The sequence below is a fragment of the Phoxinus phoxinus genome (assembly GCF_949152265.1).
Source record: "Phoxinus phoxinus genome assembly, chromosome: 10".
NCBI lineage: Eukaryota > Metazoa > Chordata > Actinopteri > Cypriniformes > Leuciscidae > Phoxinus > Phoxinus phoxinus.
The window spans coordinates 21,004,945-21,031,588 of NC_136885.1; the positions used below are offsets into that span (position 1 = coordinate 21,004,945).

Sequence of the window (26,644 nt, forward strand, 5' to 3'; positions counted from 1 at the left end):
TGTAAGCTTATAAGACAGTATTTAAAACTATGTGGAATAAAGTAGGCTGTTTAATCAAACACACTACAAGCCAAGTATAGGGCTAATTAGAATACTTAATTATACTTATAAGTATCTCAATCAAAAGATTAAGTACAAGTATATGCCAAATATACTTAGACTTTTCGGTCAGTGTAAGTATACTGTAATTGTAAGTGTAATTTTAAGTATATTTGTACATAAAGTTGTACATAAAAATTAGTCTAAAAAGTATACTTGCTTATTTTTAGTTTAAAATAAGTATAATAGTACACCAGAATAAACTTTTTTTTTGTAAGGGCAGGACTACGAAAAACTGTCTGTGTGCACACATATCTATTTATGTGTCTCACATGGTTGCCGCCTTTCATATTTGCTCTGACATTTATGTGAACTATAAAGACCAGCACAACAAACACAATGTCACATAGTGCAGTCTCTATTCTTTTGAGCTTGTGTGGGTGGGAACACATAAAAAATAGGATCATATATAATTGATTAGGCCTATTTAAAATTCATGTGAACAAAAATCTACAAACAAAGCCTTATGTCACTCTCAAAAGTCAGATTACAATACAAATAAATGCACATGGTATAGCAACATAAGTGTTTTATAAAACAGTTCATTCAAAACTTAAAAAATAAAATCTCTATTTGAGATTAGCAACTTAACTGATCCCCTGTACAAGGTAAAACAACAAGAAGAAGTGTTTTGTGACAAGAAGCCTATGTCTGGGTAAAATAGTTTCTGAATAATTGTGATTTTTTTTAATGATTCTTAAAATCTTGATTGATATTTTACTCTTTAGAGCCATAGTAAAATATATATATATATTGTTAATTGCGAATGTAAATTCTGTATACTGATGTAATAGAAAGACTGTGTAGGCTACTGTGACATGACGGCATGAAACGACAGCCTCTATAAACAACAGACAGAGGTGACGATATAAGAACAAATGTCTCTTGTGAGCCGGTTTTAGTAAATCAAAAACTTGCAGCGTGTTCAAAAAACATTACCAGGTTGAAGACTGAAAAACTGCCCACTGGCCAGTAATAATTACAGAATTAGCGCAGAAAGAAATGTAAGAAAAATGCATAGGCCTATAACAACGTAAATATACCCAAAATAATTAGAGTTGAATAAAAAATAGGAGAATTTGTGAATCGGAATCAAATTTGGAAATATATCAATTCTCAGCCCTAATATCTTTAGTAGTTTGAATTGAATAGATATTCACACATGGACCTTTAGTGAGGACGACAGATGTAAAAGACTACCGATCATTTATCACTTCTTTGCTTAGTGTAATAAGAGATGAATCTGCAAGATTAAATTGTGTTAGCTCCACATTTGTTATATTTTCCTCTCCTATATTTTTCCGGTATGTCCGTTCAGGGAGAGGTGGAGGCTCTGGGTCTGAGGGGCCAATCAGGCAGTCGTTGAGTTTAATAACTGGCAAGGCCAATGTTTCCATGTTTCTGTGATCTCTGAGGGGTGATCCAGTCTCCAAGTTAACCTGACTGGAGCTACATGAGCCAGAGGATGGGGAAGAGCACTTTAGAGTGGGAATTCCCACCTCTTCTTCTAAGCAATGAATGTTGATTTCAGACAAGTCCAATGTACGCATGTTGGTGTTCATTTCTATTTGTGAGAATCCTTTTGATTGATTGTTCCTATGAGTTTGTACTAGTGGCAGGATCTGGTCGTCTTTATCTCGGTCACGATTTTCATAGAGAATTGTATTGGCACAAATAAATATGAAAAGCCCCACCCCCATGATGACAGGACCAATCAGCTTCAGTTTCTCTGAAGAGGTGCGTCCAGTTGAAACGTGATGTGGTGTTTGTTGTCGGCGGGGTTGACTGTTCCAATACCCCACCACAGCGACGCCGATTCCTACTATCAGCAAAACACCAGCAAACAACAAACAAGCCCCTGGTGTAGATCGCAGGCGCAGTCCACCAATCGCAGGCCCTGGATCCGTCCTTGGCGGTGGAGTCTTTGACTCTGGGACTGGTACAGCGACTTTTTCTGTGGGATTTACCTCAGACATTCTCCTGGGAATAAAGGCAAAATAGGCTAATGGACTAAAGCAAACCTCTGCAAATCATAAATATTAAAAAAATATTTTTTTAGATGACAACACAGAGTCTTTGTATATTGAATGCATGCATTATTATAGTAATCCTAGCAGTTTCTCAGAAGCATTTATTTGTGGGGAAGACAACTAATCCTCGACAATCCTTTTATAATCCTTTTTTTAAGTTCTTTGTACTTCCAGTTCCTCACAGGTTTACTGCAAATGATGTTTGACATTTCATCTCTGCTCAGTAAGGCAATCTGTGTAGTTTCATCTTTACTCAGAAACTACAGATAATCTAGTTTAATCATTTTCTGTGCTGCTCTACCATTCTGTATATAATAGACACATGACACGGGTAACACATATTGTCAACAGGCAATTATTTTTAGATGTACTACTGAAATATAAGTGTTAAAATCATGGGTAGCAAATTTTAGCTATCAGGATGTGGAACCGATATAAACAATTTCTTAAGAAGAAGGTTGTTTTTACTACCACCAGTGCATCTAGTCATACAAGATATACAACAAATCCAACTTCAGTTTAACAATAGAAATTTTGACAATAGCATTTATAAACATATTTTTAAGATACACTATTCTTTTGAAAAAACGTGTCTTGAAAAAGGCGGTCGCTAACAAGTGGCTAAATGGAACTACAGAGGCTGTCCGGGACATTAAAGGATAATTCCGGTATTTAACACCTTGAGTCTATATTGTAGTTTGTTTTGGATGAACAAGAGTGGTGGACAACATTTTTTTGACAATGGTTCCTCTCTCGAGTTTTTGACTATAAAAGAATTGGCCATGGACCCATTTAACATTGGAGTCAATGGCCATGTCCGAAAATGTCATTAAAACAACCTTTAACATTAGTTTTCAAAACTGTGCAACTCACCGAGTGATTAGTGATGTTAGTTGATGTTCCAGAAACAAAAAGTGTTGCGAAATACAGTTTCTGTCGTGTTTTATTCGTCATTTTGTAAAATCCCATTGAATTCTGTTGAAGGACTGAGTGCTCGTTAATATAAATGCGCTACTGGAAACGGAAAAGGGGCTGTTTACATTTGGTCGATGTAGTCTTTTTGCTCGCTTCCGTTTCTCATAAGGCTAGCGAGCAGAGCAACTGTGCTCCGGGAGAGTCAGCGAAATAAACAAACAAAACCTTGAAAATATTGAAAGACGTGACCACTGACCAGTGCAATATGAAGTTGAACTCGACTGTGACCGTGAGTGTCCCGCGAGACATAAACATCGGTTATCGCCATCAAGTGGTCGGGAGTGTGCTAACGCTTCAGATTCAAATATTGAGCGGAAGTTACACGGTTGTGAAGTGTCTGAAAAAATAGTTCCACTATAGCAAAATAAACGGATTGGAATCATATATTGCAACGATATATTGTTTATAATCATCAACGAACACCACTAACCACTCGGTGAGTTTAACAGTTTTGTAAACGAACATTATTGGCTGTTTTAATGACATTTTCGGACATGGCCATTGACTCCAATGTTAAATGGGTCCATGGCCAATTCTATTATAGTCAAAAACTCGAGAGAGGAACCATTGTCAAAAAAATGTTGTCCACCACTCTTGTTCATCCAAAACAAACCACAATATAGACTCAAGGTGTTAAATACCGGAATTATCCTTTAAACGTCATCGCGCTGTACGGGAGGCTTTTACAGCATCGCTATGGTTATAATTGTGCTCTTGCAAACTATTCTAACTCAAACGTTCTGGGAAAATGTTTTAAGATAAAAACTGAAAGAGTTGTCGGAAGCTTAGTGATGGTGACGTTGAATTCATGGGACCGTGGTGTAGTTCGTTTATAGTCTACTTTTAGCTTTTTACTTCTGGCGACTGCATTTAGGCTTCAAAATTCATAAAAGTTGTGTTCATCTGTGATAATTATCTTGATGGACAAAACATGCAAGTATCATAAACTTTTGTTGATCACAGAGCTTGATTTTAAGCCTATGGGAAAATCCTATTGGGTTTTTGTTGAGGGAACCAGTGTGATGCTAACTGCCGGTTGGCCTACAAAGTGACGTCATACCTGCACCACTCACCAGCTTCAACTTGGTCACGTGTGCCTTGACAACCAATCACATTACAGCCTTGAATATCTACAGTCATTAGTGTGTTTGACTTGAAGCGGCGCTGCACAGACCGATCAGTGTATCAAGTACGACAAGACCGATTAGAAAGCAGAGAGAGGGCTCCGTATACTGTTTGTGAATACCAATAAATGAGAAGTGCAGAACTACCTCACAAAACGTTTTTTTTTTTGTGTAAACTCTAAAAATAGGTTAATCTAAAACTAATAATGACAAACATGTTACGTTGATAGGCAGTCGATTAATTAAATGATAAGCTGTTTGTCCACAAAAGCAGTTCATTCAGCATATGTGAAGACTGCTGCGTACTGCAACATTTGCGATAGTCTTTTCTATGACGAATTTAGATCTAAATGAACAAGAAAGAAATTTAGGACAGGACTTGATTTTAATAATTTCAATTGGAATAAAGTGCAACAGACCCGCCCTCACGTCAGTAAACACTTCATCAGAAAAGAGAAGAGATGTCTTGGCAAGAGGGAGGGAAAGTCATTTTAATTAAAGATTACGAGGTATGAATTTAAAAAAATATGTGCATGGATAAATCATTTACAATAAATAATGAAATTTTGAGGAAAAAAAGAAAATAGAAAAAAAAAAAAAAAAAAAGTAAATTTTGATATGGTGACTTTAAAGTGGCCTTCGTTTTGTGAAAAAAATAAAGGTGGAGTTTGTCTTCCATTGGTCAAAAATACAGATAGCCCCGCCCTAAACATGTCATTGGTTGGGCCAATGTTGCTAGAATTGGGCTGATTAGATTCTCAAACAGAATAATCTTACAATAGCGCCACAACATTTACACGTTTGCAGGGAAATCAACATGAAAATGGCTTATTTATAGTTGTCCTGTAAAACACTTCAACTTTAAGGTAACAAACAAATGGGTGTGTCTTCAAAATGATGTATCAAGCACATTACGCAACGCAGTACGTGTAGAATGTCTGTTTCAGTACACACTGTTTCATAGCTACTCATCGTGAACGTTGAGCTATATCAAGTCGGGACATCAGCACCTGAAGTTAGTACCACTTAAACTCACCTCAGTTGCTTCTCCACTGGAAACACATGATTGGCTACGGTCCGTTTTAATTGCTTCAATGACGTGTGAGCGCGCACCTTGCAACGAGTCTAATAACCATGTCGATGAAGAAGACGCGCAAATCCATCAGCCTCCAGCCTAGTCAACGCGCGTGTCATGAGCGTGAGGGGAGGCGCATTTACTTTAAACCGGCCAGTGACGTGGGAGTGAGCGAGCAAGAGAGATACTGTGGTTAGAGGGTCATGGGAACATGTGTGCAAGCCCTTTGGGTCCCACGGTGGGCAGAATAACCTATTCTTAGAGTCTCTAGGGACTCTTTAGGCCCAATTCAAGTTTTTTTTCTCATTAACTCAGACTGTTATTTTGTATTATACTTAGTTATTTAAATATGTATTCAAACGTGTATGACCAAATCATGGTAGTTCAGTATACAAGATTCTGTAGGTTATGAAGTGGCCAGTTTATGGAGTTACTTTGGTGTTTTCATTACGCAATCAAACATACTGTCTGAGAGCAAATGTAAGTGTATATAATGACATTGTATTATTAAAAAAACTTTTATTACAAAAATAATTGATACTAATACGCAAAATACGCAAGCAAAAGTTTTAGACCTGCATACAAAAACGGCAGAACAGAGCAGAAAATATATGGGTGTGTAATGAAAACTGTGGGAACTGCATAAAGAAAAAGGAAGTTTATTCATAGTGCAGGTTTTTTTTTGTATCAGTTGCATTATTTTCGGAATTGAAAATAGTTTTAAGAAGACTTTTTATCTGCAATCTTTTAATTTTTTTAAATTACAATCATAATTATTTTTGCTCTCAAATCCAAAATCCATAATTGCATAAAAAATAGACAAAAGTAACTCCGTGCCAGTTGAGCCAATGTTTATAAGCATGAACTTAAATTTCTGTTTTATGCAACCTTTAAGATTGTTATGAATGAAAAAATAAATAAACAAAAGAGTTCTGTTTGAAATCCTTATTTATTCTCCTTCGCTCTATTCATTCATCCATTCGGGACTGAAACTCAAACACACAATCTGTCACACATAAACAGTCTGCTTAGAGAGACATTTAATCTACAAACACACACACACACACACCAAAGAAAACAATCAAAATCTGATTCAAACTCATCCTTGACGCAAACCACTGTGATTAGGATTTCCTTAAATCTTGATTTTCCATCACCATCCAAATGCCTACTTGTAATCAGGTCAATAATCTGCAGACTAATATCTATTTTATTTAGTATTTTAGCTCTTATACAACCATTTTCCAAGTCTTCAGCTTCTTCAGTTTCGACCCTAACTGGATCTATTATCCTGACCTAAAGCTATAAGAAGAACCTGCATATGCATGTATGTATAATGACAACTTTGAGAAGCACTGCAAAAGCCAAACCAATGCATGAAAGTGGAGTAATACCAACATGGCTGAGTAAAATCAGTTGCAGCAGAGCTGAGCATTACAGCTGTATTATACAGCAGGTCACGGATGTACAAAAAGCTTTTTGCTCGGTGAATTACAGAACAAAATGTCTTAGTACTCAGGAATGCTTGTACAAGGCAAAATGTCAGGGTCTCGGAAGCTTAAAATACACACTCACACACACCCACTCATTTCTAATTCTATTTTCAGTGTCTAGTGAGTCGGTCACACTGTCCAATTCACTTCAACAAATGTACAATTTCTTCAATTTACAAATGCATTTTACAAGATCTGAAGTAAATACAAACTTGAGACATTCAATTCCAGATTTGCCCAGAGCAAGAATTCCCTGACATCAGATGCGCGCGCACACACACACACACACACACACACACACACACACACACACACACACACACACACACACACACGAAGAATCCTGCTGCCCTCTAGTGGTCTCAAACAGGATAATTTGTATTATTTGGGATGCGTGTTAAATTACAAACAAAGGTATTCTTGCATTTAAAAAAACAAAAAAAACATTTCAAGTAAAAGTTCTACCATCATGCCTTTCAATCGTGCCTCTGGCACCAAATGCAATTAGCCGTCATTTTAGCAACTGTAAAAGCATAAATATCAACAATGAAACAGTCCAGTTTAAGCTTTCAACATTTTAAGGTGCCTCAGTAGTGTACTCACCCCTCCCAGAGTCTAATATGAATCAAATTATCTATTTCAAAAGAGAATATAAGACCTAATTTAGAGCGAGTGCAGGGTTGGAAGGGGAGACATCAAATATTCATCAGCCTTAAGAGATGTGATTTTTATGATCACACACAGTTTTGTTGGATCGGCTGATTTTCAATGTCCGTCAATCATAAATGAGAACAATGATTGAGCATTTGTCAGTCCGCTGGACACATCGGTGGAGGCAAGAGCAACTTTCAAACATGTTGTTTGATGGAGTAGCAGTTGCTATGAGGTGTCTACTCTTCATCTGCGCTCTTCAGCATGAGGATAGAGTTATAAATTTTGAGAGCGGGGCCGAGCTTGATGCTCAGAATCTTTACAATGTCTGACTGAGTAAGGAGCAGGAAGGCCTCGCCATCAATTTGCTGTAGGAAAAAGAATGGGGGAAAAAACATTCACTTAGCCTGAGAACAAAAATACTCAGAGATTAGTGCTAAAAGTGCTAAATTAGTGCAAGAAAATGGGGGGAATTTTTTCAGACGCAATGTGTTTCTGTAAAGCCATATATAAGAGCGAGCGCGAGGGAGAGAAGACGTGGACCATTAAATAACTTCAAATTATGTATTTGATCTGACATTCTGTGTGTATTAATTTACTCCTCTAATCTATATGCTATAGTGAAAACATTTTTGTGGAAATTAATTAAATTTCCTGCATTATAAGCTCGAAACCTGCAAAATTCAGGCACTGACTAAGCATATATTCTATTATACAGATATTTGTGGAAAAAAAGTTCCATGACTTTTCCAAAAACGTTTTGGGTTTCCAGGCCAGGAAATTGCTATTTTAAAATACTTTTCCAGGTTTTTCATGACCATACGAACCCTGCTGGAGTAATGGCTGCAGAAAATTCAGCTTTGCCATCACAGGAATAAATTACATTTTAATATATATTAAAAATACAGTTATTTTAAATAGTAATAATATTTTTACAATATTACTGTATTTTTGAACAAATAAATGTAGCCTTGTTAAGTATAAGAGACTTCTTTCAAAAACATTGGAAAAAATCCGACCCCAAACTTTTGAATGGTAGTGTATATAGGGAAGGTCCGTAACGTTACACTAATATTCACAGGTAAAGTTGATGTTTTAGTTATTTACCTCCTTCCTGAAGGTGGCAGCATGCTCTCTGCAGCCAGGCAGGCCTCGAACAAAACTTGAAACCTGAAAGAACAACATTGTCAAATAAGATGCTAAAAAAATGAATGTTTAGAAGGCCTCTTTTAAAGCATAAATTAACTTTTCTAGAATGATCAAATGCCACCTCTTCAGTGTTCCACTTTGCCACTCTCTTGGCGGTGAGGCCCAAAGCTTCCGGCAGCAGTTTGCCATGCTTTTCCCAACACAGCTGAAACCTCGGTGGCTCCCATCCACAAAACACAGACTCATGCAGGAACTGCTGAAGAGAATCTACAACACACATAGAATGTATTCATGAAATACTTTGCAAACGTTCTCGTGTGTCAGTCATTGGCAAATAAGAGTGTCCAAGATAAAGAAAAGGTTACTAGTTAAAAATACAGGTGCCAAGTTCTTACAAATGTGCTTTTTGTATTCAGGTAGCATCTTATATGGTTGAAATTTTTAGAAAAGTTTAAATGTAGTATAACCATCAGAAAATGTATTAACATTTGTCTTACACCCTGAATACATGCGAGTCTATACATCTTAATAATTTTTTTTCCCCACAAAAAAAACCTCAAGTATAATTTCTAGCCAAAAAGTTTTCTTTTTAATTTTTTGAATTATTAATTCATAAATATTTCACAAAACATGTTATTTTACATATGAACTACAAATGAACTAAGCTTGTCTTGTTATAAAAAGGTAAAATTACCTTATTGACCTTGACAGTCATGACAGCATGCATTTCTGATATCATTTTCTGGTCATGTTAGTTGTCATGGCTTTGATTTGGTGGACAAAAGTGAGTAAAGCAGTTTTGTTAAGATATTTTTTTGTGTTCTAAGAAATAACAATTATTGACTGTCAAACTATTTATTAAATATATCTTGAATTAAAAAATTATGTATTATGTATGTTTTACTTTATTTCTCCCAAAAAATCAAAATTGGTAATTCAGAAATTAAAAATATGCACTTAATAGATGAAGTGTATTTAAGTCATTATATCTATGAATTTTATTTATTATTACACATCCAGGCAAACAACCAAGCACCGCTTCATTGACCCATGTACAAAATTCTCAGAGGTTATGGATTATCCACAAAAAAGCCTAAATATCACAATATCTGAAGAATATATACCTTTCCCATCACCTTCCTGCTTCACTTGGGCTGGCTTGACACATTTAGGAGCGCTGCCAGACCTGAAGGAATGAGAAAGAGATCAAAAGTGAGCGTGTGTGTGTACATCTGTACAACTGTACATCACTGCTGACACTCACACAATGTGCTCACGCACTGCCCGAGCTTGCGGACAGGTGTCTGTGGTGGTGTCAGGGGGGTCTGGGGTGCTGGCGCTGGGTGTGGGTGTGGGTGTGAGAGGCTGCGTCTGAGTGAGTGTTTCAGCACGGCGGTGGCGCGGGGGTCCACTGAGCGTGACTGGCCTCTCCCCGCTCAGTCTGTCTGGAACCAACCCGTCTTTATTCAAATTCAGATCCGAGTATGGACAACTCACCGCCCTAACAATGGGGGACAGACTCGTTTGCATTTGAATACGAATTATGAGTTGTGTTTGTAACAACACATGTATAACTTACGTGTAGTGTGTCCCATACCGAGGTCCTCGAATGTGTCCGACTCCGTTGCATCCTTGGGTTGGGCAGCCTTGTCCTGGGGGGACTGGAGAATCTCTGGGACCTGATAACATTACCATTACGAGTTAGATTATGAGTCTGGTGTGGTGAAATACTTTATATTTGTGTGTAGGACAGTATGTTACCGTTGGGGTGTTGTAGAGGATGACCTGTTTTCTGACACCAGCCTACTGGGTGCAGTTCTGGGCTATCGGCATCTAGCCAATAATCATACTCGTCACTCCAACCATCAAAATGGACCTATATATATATATATAAACACAAAGAATTAGTGAAGATATACTAGCATATTAAATACTGTATGTCCATGTTGGCTTCTAATTAGAGTAAGCTAATTAGACTAAACAGATATATTTGTGTGTAAACCTTGATTCTGTGGTCTTCTATATCAGAAATGGTGGAGACACGGATGAGTACGGCATTACGTTTGTCCACTGCCTCTAGCTTCATCCCAACTTGGAAGCCATGTGGTGGTCTCTGGATGACCAAGGATCAAAGGTCATTCAAAAAACAATTAAAAACATATTATATAAACAAATAATACATAATTAAATCAAACAAATGTATAAAACAGGACATATGTCATTAATATCCTTTTAGGGAGTGTTTCTCACCACTGTCACCTTTAGCTTGTTTGCCATTTTTCTACATTTATTTGTTTATATATATATATATCTCAAATGTAGAATGTATATATATAATGAAGAGAGCTATACTAATAAATTTTAATTGTGTAGATTGTGTAAATTGTTTAAACACAAAAAAAATATTTTATATTATCATTGAATTAGGTGTTGTTGTTTTTTTAATCAAACTGCCCACTACTTTGAACCAGATCAAATGTGTTTATTCTTTGTACATTTTATTTCTATGTTGTTCAGACTGACTGACTGCACTTTTGCACCACACCAACTACTAGGACCTTTCAAATGACATTTGACCAATTCTAAATTATATTAAATGATTTACCTACATGGTATACACCTCTCATGGTTCATTGCAATGATTTAAACCTTACCTGTTTAAAAGCTCTAGCTGGTGCAGCTTGGGTTCCAGTTTCTTCAAGGTACTTTTCCCAAGAAAAACTCTTTGGATGCTTATACTCTAAGAAAGACATAAATAGAAGACATAAACTTTTCATGCACATTAGAGCTTGTTAAAATAAAAAAAGAGAAGAAAAAGAAAACAAATACTAGGGCTTTCAAACTGGGGTCCAGGGGGTGCTATGGGGTCAATGGTAAATTTGAGAGAGGAAAAAACTGTTAAAGGGAGTCTGACCTGCAGGTGTGGTGAGGATTAACTCCACCTCCTCACAGTACCCGACTGGATGAATGTACGGACTGCTGGCATCACACCTGAGAACAAACAGAATGCATTTACAACCACACGCACATGGGGACACTCATATGGCCAGTATTCTGCTCACGATCTTACCAATAATCATACGTATCGTCCCAGTTGTCAAAGTGAATGAGGAGCCGGTTGTCGACAGCAGCAGAAATGGTTGCTACGCAGATGAGTGACGGGTTCTTCCTGTCCACGGCTTCCAGCTTCATCCCAGCACGGAACCCTGACGGTGTGACTGACTAAATAGGGCAGATAACACATGAAAGCATGATCTCCTGGAACAGAGACTATTGAGATATCTCTTATTCTCTTGAAGTGTGTGCATATGCAATGACATACTGTATTAAGACTCTTGAAGAGATGTTTGGGGGCCAGTTGACCCCTACAGTTCTTTACATATGTGTTCCAGTTAAACTCTCCATCTCTGCAACCTGTTAAATCATAGTAAAGAACAGCATACGCAATACATTTTACTAGCAGCATATGCAGCAACTAAGAGTGTCCACAAAAAAACTTTTTTAAACAACATGAAAACTATGCTAACATAACCATGCTTTATTAAATAAATTATTAAATTATATATTATATTATATTTATAAATAATAATTTGTATAAATGACAATGTTATTACATTTATGTTGAATATCAGAATAACAGACCAGTTTGTCATCACACAGTTCAGAGTGAATATTGGGTTTAAGTAGTTTTAACACATAAAGAAACATCTATAAAACAGATCTACCATGTTACAGAAAACAAAAGTAGCATTTTGCATGGTTGATCCTTTTTTTATACAGTACATCTTTATTAGTACATTAAGCACCTTTTGGAAGCAATAGCTTGAGGCCGGTTTTCTCACACCAGCCTGGCGGCTTCACATCCCATGAGTCAGCATTTACCCAGAAGTCATAGCACTCAGGGTAACCATCAAAGTGAAGCCGAATCCTGTAACCTTGCACCTGGAACAGAGAAAATACATCTTACTATAAGCACAACCAAAAAACTATATTTCGTTTTGTGCTCCTAATAATCACACAAAGTAACATCACAGAAACATTTGACCCTGGTTACCTCTGCAACAGTCAAAACACAGAAGAGAGCAGGGTGACAGGGGTCCAGTCCCTCTAACTTCATGCCAACTTTAAATCCATTCCTACTCTGCGGAACAGACTGGTGCTGTATTGCAAACGCACAAAAACAAAATTATTGAATTTCATAGATGTCATGCTTTAAAAACATCTGTTTACTTTCAAGTAACACTTTTTTCTAATGACAAAACTGAATTGACATTAAACTTACCATCCTATTCAGGATCCCAACCATACCATGTTATTTTATATAACCGTGAAGAGAATTACAAGTTACATATGCTGTGTTTCTCACCTCCTTAAAAAGTTTCAAAGGAGCAGCAATGGCTCTCTCCTCCTCCAGATAAGCTGACCAACTCCAGGTTTTCTTCTTAACAGGAGGTGCTGTCACTATGGAAACAGCATCACAAAGAGGCACGTTATAAAAGAGGCTTGGAAAAGCATTTTTATAATACATGGACAGAATGACAGTCTGAAACGGACTGAAAATAATATACATGACACAATCTGTACAACCTGCTAAAAGACTCAAGTTGGGATGCACCAATTAAAAAATGTTAGACTAAAAAATTAAATGTAACCAGTGAAATTAAGCATCACAACATTATAATGTATAGTATGAATACAAATATTAATATGACTATATTCATTTAGAGATTTGTTTAAGATTACATTTAACAGAGATTACATTGTTATTACATAATTCGTTGATTTTATTTTATTATTATATGATTGTAAGACAGCAAAGGTAATTTAAATATTTTTTTTTTCCTTAATTAAAAATTGTGTGAAATGAGCATGCACAATTAAAATATATCCAATATCCTAAAATAAAAATAATAAAATCCCTATTAAGATGATAACTGATATGGCACCAATATATTATGAATCCCTAGACATAAGGCATGAGATACCATCTGGCCAAAGTTTATATTTCCGTGTGTGTGTGTGTGTGTGTGTGTGTGTGTGTGTGTGTGTGTGTGTGTGTGTGTGTGTGTTAGCTAAATGAAAATTACTAACCTAGTCTAGCAACTTTAGCCGCTCGTCTTCCCTTCGAGGATTTAACCTTCTCCTGAAAGAACAGAAAAAAATAAACACTGATCAATGCAGTAGTTCATTCATGTTGATATTGAATGTGTGCTCTTGTGTGTGTGTTTGTGTGTTTGTGTGTGTGTGTGTGTGTGTGTGTGTGTGTGTGTGTGTGTGTGTGTTTGTGTTTGTGTTACCTCTTCCTCCTCTATGTTGTCCTCCTCTTCATCTCCAGATTCCATAAACATCTTCTTCTTCTTTCTCACTCGTTTACCTAAACGCTCTCCTTCGAATGCCTCAGCTGGGGTTGACCTGCACACACAAAATAACTTATAAATTCACCATAGACAGTGCAACTGGCAGATCTGTGTAAGTGCCAAAAACATGTACCTGCCACTGGTAGGCTGCACACAAGGGGCACTGCAAAATTTGCCCTGTAGGAAAGACTCCTGTGAACCAGAGTGACCACAGGACCTGCAGTTTGCAGTGGCCTCAGTGATGGGAACAATCACATTGGGCACTGTACTCACGCTGGGGCTATCCACAGTGTTGGGACTCCTAGTGTTGATGCCCCCGGCCAGCCTGTGGGGGTCAGTGGAAACTGAAAAATTGAGAGAAATTGAATACTCAAAAATAAATTAAAGAGCAAATCATTCCTCTATTTGGTAGAAATATGTGTTACATGTACTCACCCACAGTATTTGTCTGATGGTCTGTATTCAACTGGGGCTTTGCAGTCTGATTTGAAGTTTTGTTTTGCTCAGGGGAATTACTGTTGTTGGTGCTTGTAGTTTGAGGCTGTGGGCCTGTAAGCTCCGCCTCTTTAACTTTGAGCTCCGCCTCTTTAACTTTGGGCCCCGTCTCTTTTACTTTGGGCTCCGCCTCTGTGACAATCTCCAGGGTGCCAAATTCAGTCATCCGAAACTAAAAAATGACCAGATTTTGAGATTTTTCATCAGCACATTCAGAATAGTCCAATATGTCCCTTGCATCACACTTTACGCATCAGATATACTAAAAGGGGACCTATTATGGAATTTTGAAATTTACCTTTCATGTAGTGTGTAACATAGATCTAAGTGAACAAAAACATCCTGCAAATTTTGAAATATGAAAGTGCACCGTATATAAAGTTATTGTCTTTCAAAAGTAAGAGTCGACTCTGAGTCATTTTTATGAATCGTTAGAAGACCGAAGCTTTTTCTCTGACTAGATGACGTCAACTTGTCAAGTTATTTGAATACGATACGCCCACTTATTGCGCTCCAAGGCCTGCAGGGAAAACATCATGGCGACGAGACGCTGAGTTCTGAAGTGCGACTCAAAAGCCAACTTTTTTCATCTGCCCAAGGAGGAGCATTTGAAGACTAAGTGGCTACAATTCACTATACCACAGAAGTATAGTCCGAGCCTTGTGCTTTGCTCGCGCCATTTTGAAGACGATTGCTTTATCAACTTAAATGCAATCAAACTTGGATTCCGGCTGATATTGAAGGAAGGTTCAGTTCCAAGTGTATTTGCATCAGCTTCCTCCTCCGTATCACAACCTGTAAGTGTTATTAATAATTGTTGCTTTTATGTTTTATGTAGCATGATTAATAATTATTTTGTTTGTTGTGTAAGCATCCTTTAGCTTCTAGGTCTTCAATGACAATTGTATTGAGATATGTGAAGTGTTTGTCGTTGTTTTCGGAGTTGTCTTAAAGAATAGAGTAATATACCTCGTAGTAACGTAACTGCATTTTTTTTTTTTTTTTTCTGTAAAAACGTTGTGTTTATTATGCATCGGGCTAACGCAAACTGATTGAAGCACTGATTGTGCTTTTACAATATGAACTCTGAGCTATGCTCGCTAACATAACATTAAATTCTTTATCTTATTTTTAGTTTTTTACTACAAACTACAAAGCAGTGGACTATAATCATATTATAACACAATTTAATTGATAAAAGCATCATTGTACTCCGTGTTAAACACTGCTGGGTCATCTGACCAATCGCAGATTAGCGTCGTGCAAAGGAGGGGTTTGGAAAAATGAGTCGTTGAACGAATCATTTGGGAGTCGGTGAGCAAATTAGGCAAAAATAAATGCATATTATACGACAACAAAAGTGTTTTTGTCATTGCATGCACGTAAAACTGTTGTTGGGGACTCCCAAAACAACATTAGGAACATTTTAAATGTCATAATAGGTGCCCTTTAATATTTGTACCCGAATGTCACTTCCAGGCAATGTGGCTATGCCGTCCTTCCAGTCAAGAGCGCTCATCATGTCAAAATCAGCTCCAGTGACAGCAGGACCACCACTCGTAGATGTCTCTGCCATCTTTTCCTACAAAATGGAAGACAAAAGAGAGAAAAAAATGTCTGAGAACTTCTCAGGTCTCGCACATGCGTCGTGGTGCTCTCATGAACTCACATCAGAGACCCACACGGAAGAAAATGAATAGTTGAATAAAGTCGTTATTATGGGGGGTTTTGCGCACAAGTATTCTCGTCGCTTGGTAAACTTAAGGTTGAGCCACTGTAGTCACTTGGACTATTTAACAATGTCTTTACTAACTTTTCTGGGCTGGCACATGCAATTACCTAGCAACTTATGGAGGAGTGATCAAGCTCTCAGATTTCATCAAAAATATCTTAATTTGTGTTCCCGAAGATGAACGAAAGTCTTACGGGGTTGGAACAACATGAGGGTGAGTACTGACAGAATCTTCATTTTTGGGTGAACGTACCCTTTAAAGTTAAAGGGTTCACCCAAAAATGAAAACAATCCCATAATTTACTCACCCTCAGGGCATCCTAGGTGTATATGACTTTCTTCTTTCAGCCAAACACAATTGGAGTTATATTAAATAATATAATTGCGCTTCCAATCTTTATAAGGCTGGGCAACACACTCAATTTCTTCTGACATTCATTCCTCTTTAAAAATTCTCGTTTTAGACTTCTACGGTGTTTTGTTTTGCTCTATCGTCTGCGCTTCCACGTTTATCAATACATCTTGCGTCGGGTCAGAGGTCACTCTTCTGCAAGAGCTAGACTTGTGTAGTCATTATAGTTTATAAAGTTATAATTATGGATAATTTTCATACAAAAACACATAACTTTGTTTCAGAAGGCCTTTTTGGGCTACCATTCACTCCCCTTATAAAGCTTGGAAGAGCAATGATATTATTTAATATAACTCAGATTGTGTTTGGCTGAAAGAAGAAAGTCATAAACACCTAGGATGGCTTGAGGGTGAGTAAATTATGGGAACATTTTTGGGTGAACTAACCCTTTAACCAAACTGTCCAAAACATCTCTAAAGGGCAAACAATCCTTTAATGTAGTGGTTCTTAACCTTTTTTTACTCCAAGGCCCCCCATTGTCCACAACGATATATGAAGGCCCCCTAGCCCTAGTTTTGTTTTTTAAAACTTATTTTAATCTATCTACACTCTGTTTCTTTAAATAAAAATAAAAACGTTTAAGTTATAATAATATTAAAATAATAACATTTCAGGATTCAAGAAGTTGTAAGATCTGAATGTTCTTTAGGGTTTAACCAATTAACTTTTTCAGTCATTCGTGATTACTGAAAATGGATTATATATATATATATATATAATCCATATTCAGTAAATCACGAATGACTTAATATGTATATATATAATATATATATAAAAATGCTCTACTTTTTTCCTTTAATTTTTCCTGATAATATATCAAAATACCCATGGCATTATAATATTTTATTAATTTACATGATTTTTCCAGGTCTTTAAATCACACTTTTACAAACAGGCTTCCCCATCCAGGATTTCCAGGGCTGTGAGAATCTTGGTCCTTCAAAAAACGGTTTCAGAGGGGGTGAATTAAAGTAAGTAATACCTTGATTTTAGCTGTTTCGGCTAATTTTAAGGCTCGTTATTTTCTGCTTTAAATTATTTGTAAGTCTTGAGGCCTTTTAATTGTTGAGAGGAAGTCTGCTGAGCCCCCCTGGTTGAGAACCACTGTTTTAATGCATTCACATAACTGCACTTTGAAAACCAAGCATCTGCTGTGAGTGGCATATAAATATTAGCGTACATTGTTTTAGTAAACAAAACAAAACTGTCGTTTTCAATATTCAAATCCGACGTTCTCGTTTCGAAAACCGTGTTTTGACTGCGGCTGATGAAACGACCGCAACTCGAGATTACGAAATAGCCGCGCGTCGCTTGTAGTTCCAGCCAATTCCGCTAGAGGGCGACTGCTGCTCACAGTACGAATTTGCACCAAGCACTTAAACGAGGACAAAAATATGTATTTCTACATTGTTATGATGTTTATTTTTATAGACTAGCTATGTATACAAACTCTCACTGACAGACTTAAACTACTTTGGTGGTTATTACTGGAGGAAAGCGATTAAAAGTAAAGTTAGACGAACAAGTTCAGCTTTTCCTTGTTTTAAAAGAATATCGCTAAATCTGTGCTTTTAAAGAGGGCGGATAATCGCGATGACAAGGTAAAACGTACATACTCACAATGGATTCGTTTTCGAAGAAGAAAGTCTTTATTCAAGCACGTTATCGTTCGTATACAGTAGGCAATAGTGTTTTAACGTTCTTGACCTGTCGTGTGTCTTAAATCAAAATATTATCAAAATCTCAGATTGTACAGTAACGGTGCCCCACAAAGATCACCCAAAAGCTCTTCTGGTTCAATACAAAACGTTTGTTTGGATATTTCAAGTGATGACTGAATTTATTCTGAGCATAAATAAAGTGCAATGCGCGAGCGCCCATTATTAGCATTCGACTGACACACAAAATGGCGGAGGATAGCAAAGGGCCGCCGACACGTCTAAAGTATGTAAATTATAACAGTTTTCTGGTCTGATTCGCGTCGCTCGGACCTTCAAACAACACGGGAAGGCCAAGTGTACAACTTGTTTTATTAAAACGCAATGTTTTCCCCTCCGTCAACAAACTCCTTACTTTCCCCTTGTCACGGAATGTCGTTAGCCCGACTGATAGCCCCGGCTAGCTGTAACATTAGCAGGGCAGCCTACAATAAACCAAATCAACAGTTTCACGTTCATATCCAAAAGAAAAACATTTCCCGTGGTACTTTGAATGAGTTGTCATTTATCAGTATATAAACACAATAACTCGGGTGCATGCAGACCTGGGGAAATAACAAATTGCATGCTTTTAGTTTCTTCTGCACAAACTTGACTTCTAATAATCTTTACGGTTTTTGAACCTCGGTGAAAATAGTCGCAATGGTTGAAAATTGTTAAACAAGAAACGCACTTTGTATTAGTATCGTTATTTACTGCGTGGGTGACGACATTAACGTCATATTTATTGATAAACGTGCAACTCACCTCGTTTCTCTCTTAACTCTTATTTAGACCTGGATGGTGGCGTTATTGCGCATGCGCCGGTTAATATGTGTCTGTCCAACTTCTACAGCCCCGATAAACTTCACCACAGCATATATTTGTGAGTGATTATCTTAATGCAACGGAGGATCAGAGGAACTGAGCCTTATAGCGTCCTTATATGACCCCAGCTTTGACTTGTCTGCGATACCCCTTTCAATCGGTGCTTGTTGCGTTAAAACAATCGAAGGCCTTATTATTACAGATAGAAAATCGTTTTGATCCCCTTTACGTTTTTACGCTCTTTAAACAAAAAAAGAGAGCGCTTTGTAGAGTTCAAACAGGTCCACAAATTATTCAATTTTAATGGAGTCGTAGTGCGTGCTCACTGAAACGAGCTGTTTTCAGAGTGTGATTTATTTTATCTGTTCAGTTTACGGTCATTGTAGCGGCGATCCTCTGATTTGATTTCCTGTAACCATCACGTGTTCAGGTTTTACTCCGCAAATCTCTTTTGTACGCGTTTGAAGGGCATACTTGGCCATATGCAATAATTAGAGAAAGGCCGAGCTTATTCATAAAACAACACTGCGTTGAGCTTCAAACTGAAGTTCGTAATATTTAAATACAGTGTTTTGACAGCCGCATTGTTGCAAAAGTGGCGAAAAGGAAGACAACGAATTTAACGAAGACTCCACAAGATGGCGCTGTGAGCTTAAAAGTGGAGGTTTCTTCCTAGACTCAAGGTTGGCACGTTGTTTGTAAAGTAGGTCTGAGGCAAATACAGGAAGCAGAACATTGCCATTTATAAAAATAAACTAGTGGCAAATTATACATGTAAATTATCTGTGGATGACAACTTGTAATGTCTCGATTAAAGTACGCGAGTGCACAACTGTGAATCGTTAATGATACCTTGTTTTTTACAGCACGATAACTAATAGGCTTTCATAATAAAACATATTCAATAAACGCGGATTAGCTTAAAATAATTTTATTGTTTCCATTCCAAAAATTAGACATTCTTTACTGTTCAGACAATTTCATTAAACACTTACCAATCCCATCTTAAAACTGTACACAACATTAACATTCAGATTTAATATTCTTTCGGTCTCACAACTTTATATCTCTTTTATAATCAAGTATCTGGTGCAACCTGTAGTCTCACTTCATCTCATTACAATATAGAACAGTCAGAACACCAATAAACATTGTATTTTTTTTTACAAATAGTTTTTATCAAATAGGGCTAAAAAAAAAATTATTAAATAAGATATGAATGTTAGGAAAACGCAGTCACTTTTGATAGAAACTCTGTAGTCATGTTGCAAAAGCATTGGTCCAGCTAACATCAAAAATTAACTGTGTTTACTTAAAGTTAAAAATCATTAGAAACATGTTCCGACGCAATGTATTGGTCTGACAAAAAATTTGTCTTAGTGTCCACGAGTCAGTGAGAAAATGTTTTCATTGGTGTAGGTGAAGCCCGGAAAGGTTGCTCCAGACTCCTCACATGCTCCTAGCGAGTGTGGAACAGGAAGTTCTGTAAACCGAGGGTCAATGTTTGTGAGGTCACCAGGGCCAGACTGAAATGTAAACAAATACAAATTAATATGAAATAAGCTCATGTCCTGTAAGGACATAATTTACTCACACTCAAAAAAAATTCTTCAGTCGAACACTAACAAAATATATTTAGAAGAATGTTTTTTTTTTCTGTACAATGAAAATTTGGATCCCATTGACTTTCATTGTGTGGACAAAAAAATCTTCAAAATATAATCTTTTGTGTTCCACAGAAGAAGAAAAAAGTCATACTGGTTTAATTAAATAGTAGTAAAACCATTTTTTTTAGGTGAACAATCCCATTAAAGACAAATGTGGCAATAAAAAAACTCACCAGTAAGGGAACGAAAGGTGGAGAAATTTTCTTTGTAACAAGGTCATCCCAGTGAATAGATGAGAAGAATGGATGAGACTGCAGCTCGGTCTAAAAGCCAGAAAAAGAGGCAAAATGACATTTAGCCACTCTTTCGTTTAGCAAGATAAACCAATTTCAGATTGTGTGATTGTTCGTGAATGTGTCTGTGTGCTTGTTGGATTACCAGGTCACGTTTGGCTCCTAGTCTCTTGGCCCTGTCCCTGTTTAGCAGTCTCTTCAGCAGATCTCGGCCTGCACTAGACACTCCCGGTTTTAGAACCAGAGGCTGATAAATAATATTTCTGAGCATATCAAGACGATCTGCACTGTAGAAAGGTGGCTGGAATGGGAAAGAGTTTGTGTAAAACACACCTGTCTACCTGTATTATTTATCTATCTGAGCATTCAGTGGGTTTGCTTACCAGGCCGTAGAGCATTTCATGGAGAACAGCGCCCAGACCCCACCAGTCCACAGTCCTGTCATACTCCTTCTGCAGGAGGACCTCAGGTGCTAGGTACTCCGGGGTTCCACAGAAGGTTCTGGTGGTGCCATGTCCACTCACGCCCTCCTTGCACAGGCCAAAGTCTGTCAGAACCACATGACCCGCAGAATCCAGCAGAATGTTTTCTGGTTTCAGGTCCCTGTGAGCATGTGAGAAAGATGGATTACTGTAAATATGCTGAAAGTTGGTGATCATCTTGTTCTTGCTAAGCACAAACGAATGAGCTTATCTGCATTATACAGGCACAGATATTTCAGAAGAGTGTTGTTACCTATAGACAATCTTCAGGGAGTGTAAGTATCCTAAAGCACAGGCAATCTCAGCAGCATAAAATCTGGCTCTGGGTTCTCCAAACACCCCCTCTCTCTGCAAATGGTAAAAGAGCTGCAAAAATGAAAAATAGACATTCATTAACACAATAATACATACAACATACTACCATATTATTTGGACTTTTGTATCATATCATTTATAAGAACATTTGATTGTTCTGTCACTCAGAACAGTGATTCTCAACCTTTTTGACTTGAAGGCCCTACACTGTCCAACACAATATTCAAAGTATGAACAGAACTATAAAATAATAATATTAACTATAATGTACTGTTAACACTGAGATACTAGGAGTGCCAATATACGGTAGGTAAGATGAATTAACCTCAATTAATTTTGTGCATGTTCTTTAATAAAAACAACAAATATGAAAGAATTTTTTTATTTCAGATCATTTTAATTAAGTTTGATGTTTAAATATATGAATAATATTCTTCTTAATTATATTTATAATAATATATTAATTATATTGGAATAATATATGAATTATCCCTTGGAAGTTTGCTGAGACCCTATTGGGCTCCGACCCCATGGTTAAGAACCACTACTCAAAAAAGTTCAATTTCAGTCAGACTAAAACTATAATTCATCTTTTTAAAATGTCCTGTAAATGCAGTTTTTCCTGAAATTGCTACAGTCTGGTTTTGCGAAGACGGACTAACAGATCTAAATAACGTGACTGTAGGCTTCGTCCACTACAATTGGCCTCAGAGTTGTGTTTTTTCTTAGTAACTTTTCGATTTGATATTCAATTACACATTGTATATTGAGACAGAGAGATAAGAACTATGCGAAATCCAGCCGTTGTTATTGGCCTCTGACTTGAACTTCTGATCTGCATTCATCTCTATAAACACAAGTCCAGATTCCAAGCTGTGTGTACTTGATTGTGTCTATATACCTACTTAACTATATTTCAGGGATGAATATGTACTTGGAAGTGAGCTAAATCTGACAAAAAAATACTTTTGGAGTCCTTTTTTGTATAAATGGTATAGAAACAGTACATAAAGTTTTTTTAATTGTATAAAAGCCAATGTTTTCTGTTAGGGTTAGGGTGTGATTTAGGGTTGGATAGCCAAGTAAACACACCTCTCCTCCACATGCATAGTCCAGCACTAGATAGAGTCTGTCCTTAGTCTGAAAGCTGAAGTGGAGCTTCACCAGGAATGGATGATTAAGAGTCTTTAACAACACCCTGTGCTCACACATGACATTTCTTTCCTGTAAAAAAAAAAACACAATTAATACACACAGACACTTTATGAATCAAATAATTATAGTAACATACTCATAGATAGTCATACTCGCCTCTTTCCTTGTTAAAATAATGTGTTTCTGTAGGACTTTGACTGCGTAGTATCTGCTATTTTCCCTATGTGTGGCCAAGAACACCTGAATAAAGACATTCAAACCAAGTTTAAACAATATTTATACATTACAGAAAATACAAAGCAGAGTGGGTCTCTATAAACATTATACCTTGCCAAAGCTTCCCGTCCCGATAACCTTCAAGTAGTCAAAATCAGCAGCAGATACCCTAAAATCATATAGAAATAAATATTTATGTGTAATTGTATGTATTTGTGTCCATATAGACTGATAGTTGAGCACCCCACTTACCGAGATTGTGGCTCCTCTGTTAATGGATTACTGTAACAAACCTAGGAAAGAGATCGGGGAGAGAGTCAGCAGCTTACTCCAGTGACATATGAAACCATACCACAGATCACTTCACTTCCTGTTACATCTATAGATTACTCAGGTCAACCAGTACAGCAACTCAAATCAGTGCAGCTGACTTGACGTTTTGTTTCTGAATGGACTGTAGACCTTTATTAATACTTTAAGTAAGATATTGCTAATCTGTATGTAGGCCCAGGACATACAAGTGGACATGAGCTTGTTAAAGTTCACTTACAGCTGCTGCTCCGTCATCCTCAGAAAGACTACCCCCAGGTCGCAAGAAATCCATTCTGGAATGAGAGAAACCATATCAGAGAAATGCAGCTATTTTTAACAAATGAAAATCTTTAGTTCTAGTTATTTTCTTATAAAATTGCCCCAGAGTCAGCCAACACCTATGCAACAGTACTTGGCTACTGGTTTCACGTTGGAATGTTGCTATAAGTAGGTCATGGTCTTAAAGTTGCACTGGTGGTCAGTCTGAAACATGCAGTGCAACTTCAGTCATTCCTGATTTTCCAGCTGATCTTTGCCGAAATAATGAAATAATAAGTAAATCTTCTGAACTCTGCACTGGAATGCACTCAGAGCCATGTGCTGCTTCACTTTTAGCTCACGCAATGGAAAATGATGACTAGACTCACTGTCGATAGATTGGGTGGCTGGATCCAAGCTTCTTGTCCTTGATCAAAGCTGAGAAAATAAAATATTATAAGATTATTTTTATTTAGTGAAATATCTGCTGCATAGTGGACATAGAACAACCTTTGTAAGACTAAGCAAATATGAATAACATTACCTTTAAGCTGATTTACATTTTAAAACAAGCCCATTTCCAAATATTGAATTTATAGATAGATAGACAGATAGACAGATAGATAGATAGATAGATAGATAGATAGATAGATAGATAGATAGATAGATAGATAGATAGATAGATAGATAGATAGATAGATAGATAGATATATAGATAGATAGATAGATAGATAGATTCTGCGTTATATCATAGGCTACGTATCTAATCCCAAAGATGTCTCTTCTTATTAAAGTTTGAGGGAAAAGTATTTGAGCTTACCTGTAAAATATGAAACTATTCCCTTCATTTTTGCATAAGTGACGGGACTTTTATCCTTTTTCACCATGTTTTCGACGAGAAAGAAAGCCCTGGCTTGCAGCTGTGAGTTGTGAGTCCGTAGGTAGTCTGCTGTCTTACCGGTCAGTTCTGGTTGAGCGCTGCTTCATGTCATAAGGGGAACCGTCCGTGACCGGCTATTTTTTGCAGGACACGTGGTTCCTTCCAAAAGCTGTGACGCCACTGCGCCCGTTTATGTCAGATAAGACACGCTTGCTTGGATAGTATAGCGCCCAGTTGAGCTCTCGTTTTCCCTTTTCAACATACGGCGTCGGATGATGATCCCATTAAAGAAATATAAAATTGCCACAAAAGTTACAAGGTTGTTAGAGGGCGCTAAATAAACGCGAACGAAACGTTAGACTGTGGAGGTAAAATACATTCACAAAAGCTTTGAAAAGAACCGATTTGCACTGAAATTTAGGCCTACTGACAGGGCAGAATATATTTTTTAAAGTCTTCCAAATTCCTCTTTCACATTCTACTAACATAGGCTACTATTTGGATTATGTATTTAAATGTGTATATTTGATAGAGAATTGCATAAGTTGGGTTGTGGTTGGAGAGGGTTATAACTCTTCTTGGATAGCTCTTAACACTTCCAATAAGGGGGATCCCATCATCAACCTGTCTGGCTCTTAATAATTTAAGAGTTCTCTTATTGCCATGTTGGTATGTTAACACTCAACCAGCCAACTTTACAGGTTACATAATGCCTGCTTATCACCACAGCCAAATACACAGTAACACACATGAGAGACATAAAAGCACATTCATTAGACATTGATGCTGGAAAAATTAGTCTAGGGAACAGTGTCTCTTAATATAAGTGCAGATCAACAACAGATGAAGAAAAACATGTGTTTGTACTTGCAGGGGTACTACGTTGAAGTACGGTTTATATATGACATGACGCACTAGATTAAGTGATAGATTCCTATATTAGATTAATGCGAAAGAAAGGATGGCGGGAGTGAAAATCAGAGAAAAGATGAGTGACAAGACTGTTATGTCATACAATACCCAATTATTTATTAAAGCTATACCTTCCAAGAAATCCACTGATCTCTCTGACGTCATAGAGGGGTGGGGGTGTAGAGTATAGAGAAATCTATATTTGGCAAGCAGAAGGTTAAGGGACAGTCAGCCCTGATTAGTTTCTGAATCAGAGAGATGACACCAGGACACACAAATACTCTCCACCCATGCACAGATCCACGTATCTTTTGTCAAATTACCTAATGGATTCTCATTGGGAGACACAATTATCTACTGTAGAAACAAAGTGTGAGTGATCTGGTGGCCATGCACCCACATTTTCTCAGAACAATAAGATATCACATTGTTGTTTGCATCCCAATTTAACTAAATGCTGCCTGATCGCAACAAGGCAAATCACACGAGGAGCCTCATTTAAGTGGTTTGTCATGTAAACCAATTAAAACAGATGTTGTCAAATGTCAAAAACTTGTGCTAGTCTAATACATTTGCACAAGACCCTCAATCGCATCATATATATATATATTTTTATCTAAGATGCTTGTGTTGTTGCAAGACCAGAAACATATTGTGGCTAAATGTTAATCTTTAATTACTTAAAATCTCCTGGACACAAGAGAAAATGCAACAAAAAAAAAAACACACAAAAACCATGGCTTTATAGTGCAAACAAGATGGTTCAACTTCCTTAAAATGTAGTTTCTATATGGTTTATCTTACATAACTCACTCATCATGAGTAAAAGCTCCATTAATTCCCATAAGTCATTTGGCTATACCACCATTATAACCCTGAGGTTTGACCTTAAACTAGTCTAGCTGGTCTCCCAGAATGACCAAGCTAGGACCGGATTCACCAAATTCTTCTTCTGAAAGAAGTTAGGACATTTTTAAAGATGAATTTCCAAGAATTTATAAGACTTCTTGGGAGTTTAGCGCTTTATCACTCTTTTTTACCGCATTGTTTATTTTAAATAGATATTTGTAGAGAGTCCATCTCAAAACAGAGTGGTC

General features: G+C 37.1%; 2 protein-coding genes across 5 annotated transcripts; both read right to left on the reverse strand.

Moving 5' to 3' along the window:
* Positions 1-6,241: 6,241 nt before the first annotated feature.
* Positions 6,242-19,543, reverse strand: l3mbtl1b (L3MBTL histone methyl-lysine binding protein 1b). 4 transcript variants are annotated; one of them, XM_079626844.1, is made up of 22 exons: positions 19,058-19,178; positions 15,911-16,030; positions 14,389-14,620; positions 14,227-14,297; positions 14,087-14,130; positions 13,894-14,008; positions 13,688-13,739; positions 12,963-13,057; positions 12,651-12,755; positions 12,403-12,538; positions 11,919-12,010; positions 11,667-11,818; positions 11,511-11,587; positions 11,251-11,336; positions 10,599-10,709; positions 10,358-10,472; positions 10,176-10,275; positions 9,861-10,097; positions 9,721-9,782; positions 8,718-8,863; positions 8,555-8,617; positions 6,242-7,815 (listed from the first exon to the last, which is right to left on the reverse strand). In XM_079626844.1, exons 2-22 carry the CDS (start codon positions 16,022-16,024, stop codon positions 7,687-7,689), a joined length of 2,334 nt encoding a protein of 777 aa, XP_079482970.1. In that variant the 5' UTR covers positions 16,025-16,030; positions 19,058-19,178; the 3' UTR covers positions 6,242-7,686. The 4 variants fall into 4 exon arrangements, with proteins under 4 accessions (XP_079482970.1, XP_079482967.1, XP_079482969.1 ...); XM_079626841.1 differs by having other exon boundaries at positions 14,087-14,297; positions 19,058-19,543; XM_079626843.1 differs by having other exon boundaries at positions 10,194-10,275; positions 14,087-14,297; positions 19,058-19,492.
* A 489-nt stretch (positions 19,544-20,032) lies between these two features.
* On the reverse strand, positions 20,033-24,920 carry sgk2b (serum/glucocorticoid regulated kinase 2b). Its single transcript, XM_079626360.1, has 12 exons — positions 24,576-24,920; positions 24,145-24,193; positions 23,736-23,790; positions 23,438-23,478; positions 23,297-23,354; positions 23,126-23,209; positions 22,907-23,038; positions 21,753-21,865; positions 21,401-21,620; positions 21,163-21,318; positions 20,958-21,047; positions 20,033-20,643 (listed from the first exon to the last, which is right to left on the reverse strand). Exons 1-12 carry the CDS (start codon positions 24,640-24,642, stop codon positions 20,494-20,496), a joined length of 1,215 nt encoding a protein of 404 aa, XP_079482486.1. The 5' UTR covers positions 24,643-24,920; the 3' UTR covers positions 20,033-20,493.
* Between the last annotated feature and the right edge of the window lie 1,724 nt (positions 24,921-26,644).

Excerpts from the sequence above, each read along its gene's own strand:
- l3mbtl1b (XM_079626841.1), bottom strand. The coding sequence starts at position 16,024 with ATGGCAGAGACATCTACGAGTGGTGGTCCTGCTGTCACTGGAGCTGAT. Across the intron at positions 12,756-12,962 it reads CTTTGAAACTTTTTAAGGAG|CACCAGTCTGTTCCGCAGAG; the intron begins GTGAGAAACACA and ends TTTGCAATACAG. Across the intron at positions 8,618-8,717 it reads CAAAGTGGAACACTGAAGAG|GTTTCAAGTTTTGTTCGAGG; the intron begins GTGGCATTTGAT and ends TTGTTCTTTCAG.
- sgk2b (XM_079626360.1), bottom strand. The coding sequence starts at position 24,642 with ATGGTGAAAAAGGATAAAAGTCCCGTCACTTATGCAAAAATGAAGGGA. Across the intron at positions 24,194-24,575 it reads AATAGTTTCATATTTTACAG|CTTTGATCAAGGACAAGAAG; the intron begins GTAAGCTCAAAT and ends TTATTTTCTCAG. Across the intron at positions 23,479-23,735 it reads AGGATGACGGAGCAGCAGCT|GTTTGTTACAGTAATCCATT; the intron begins GTAAGTGAACTT and ends TCTCTTTCCTAG.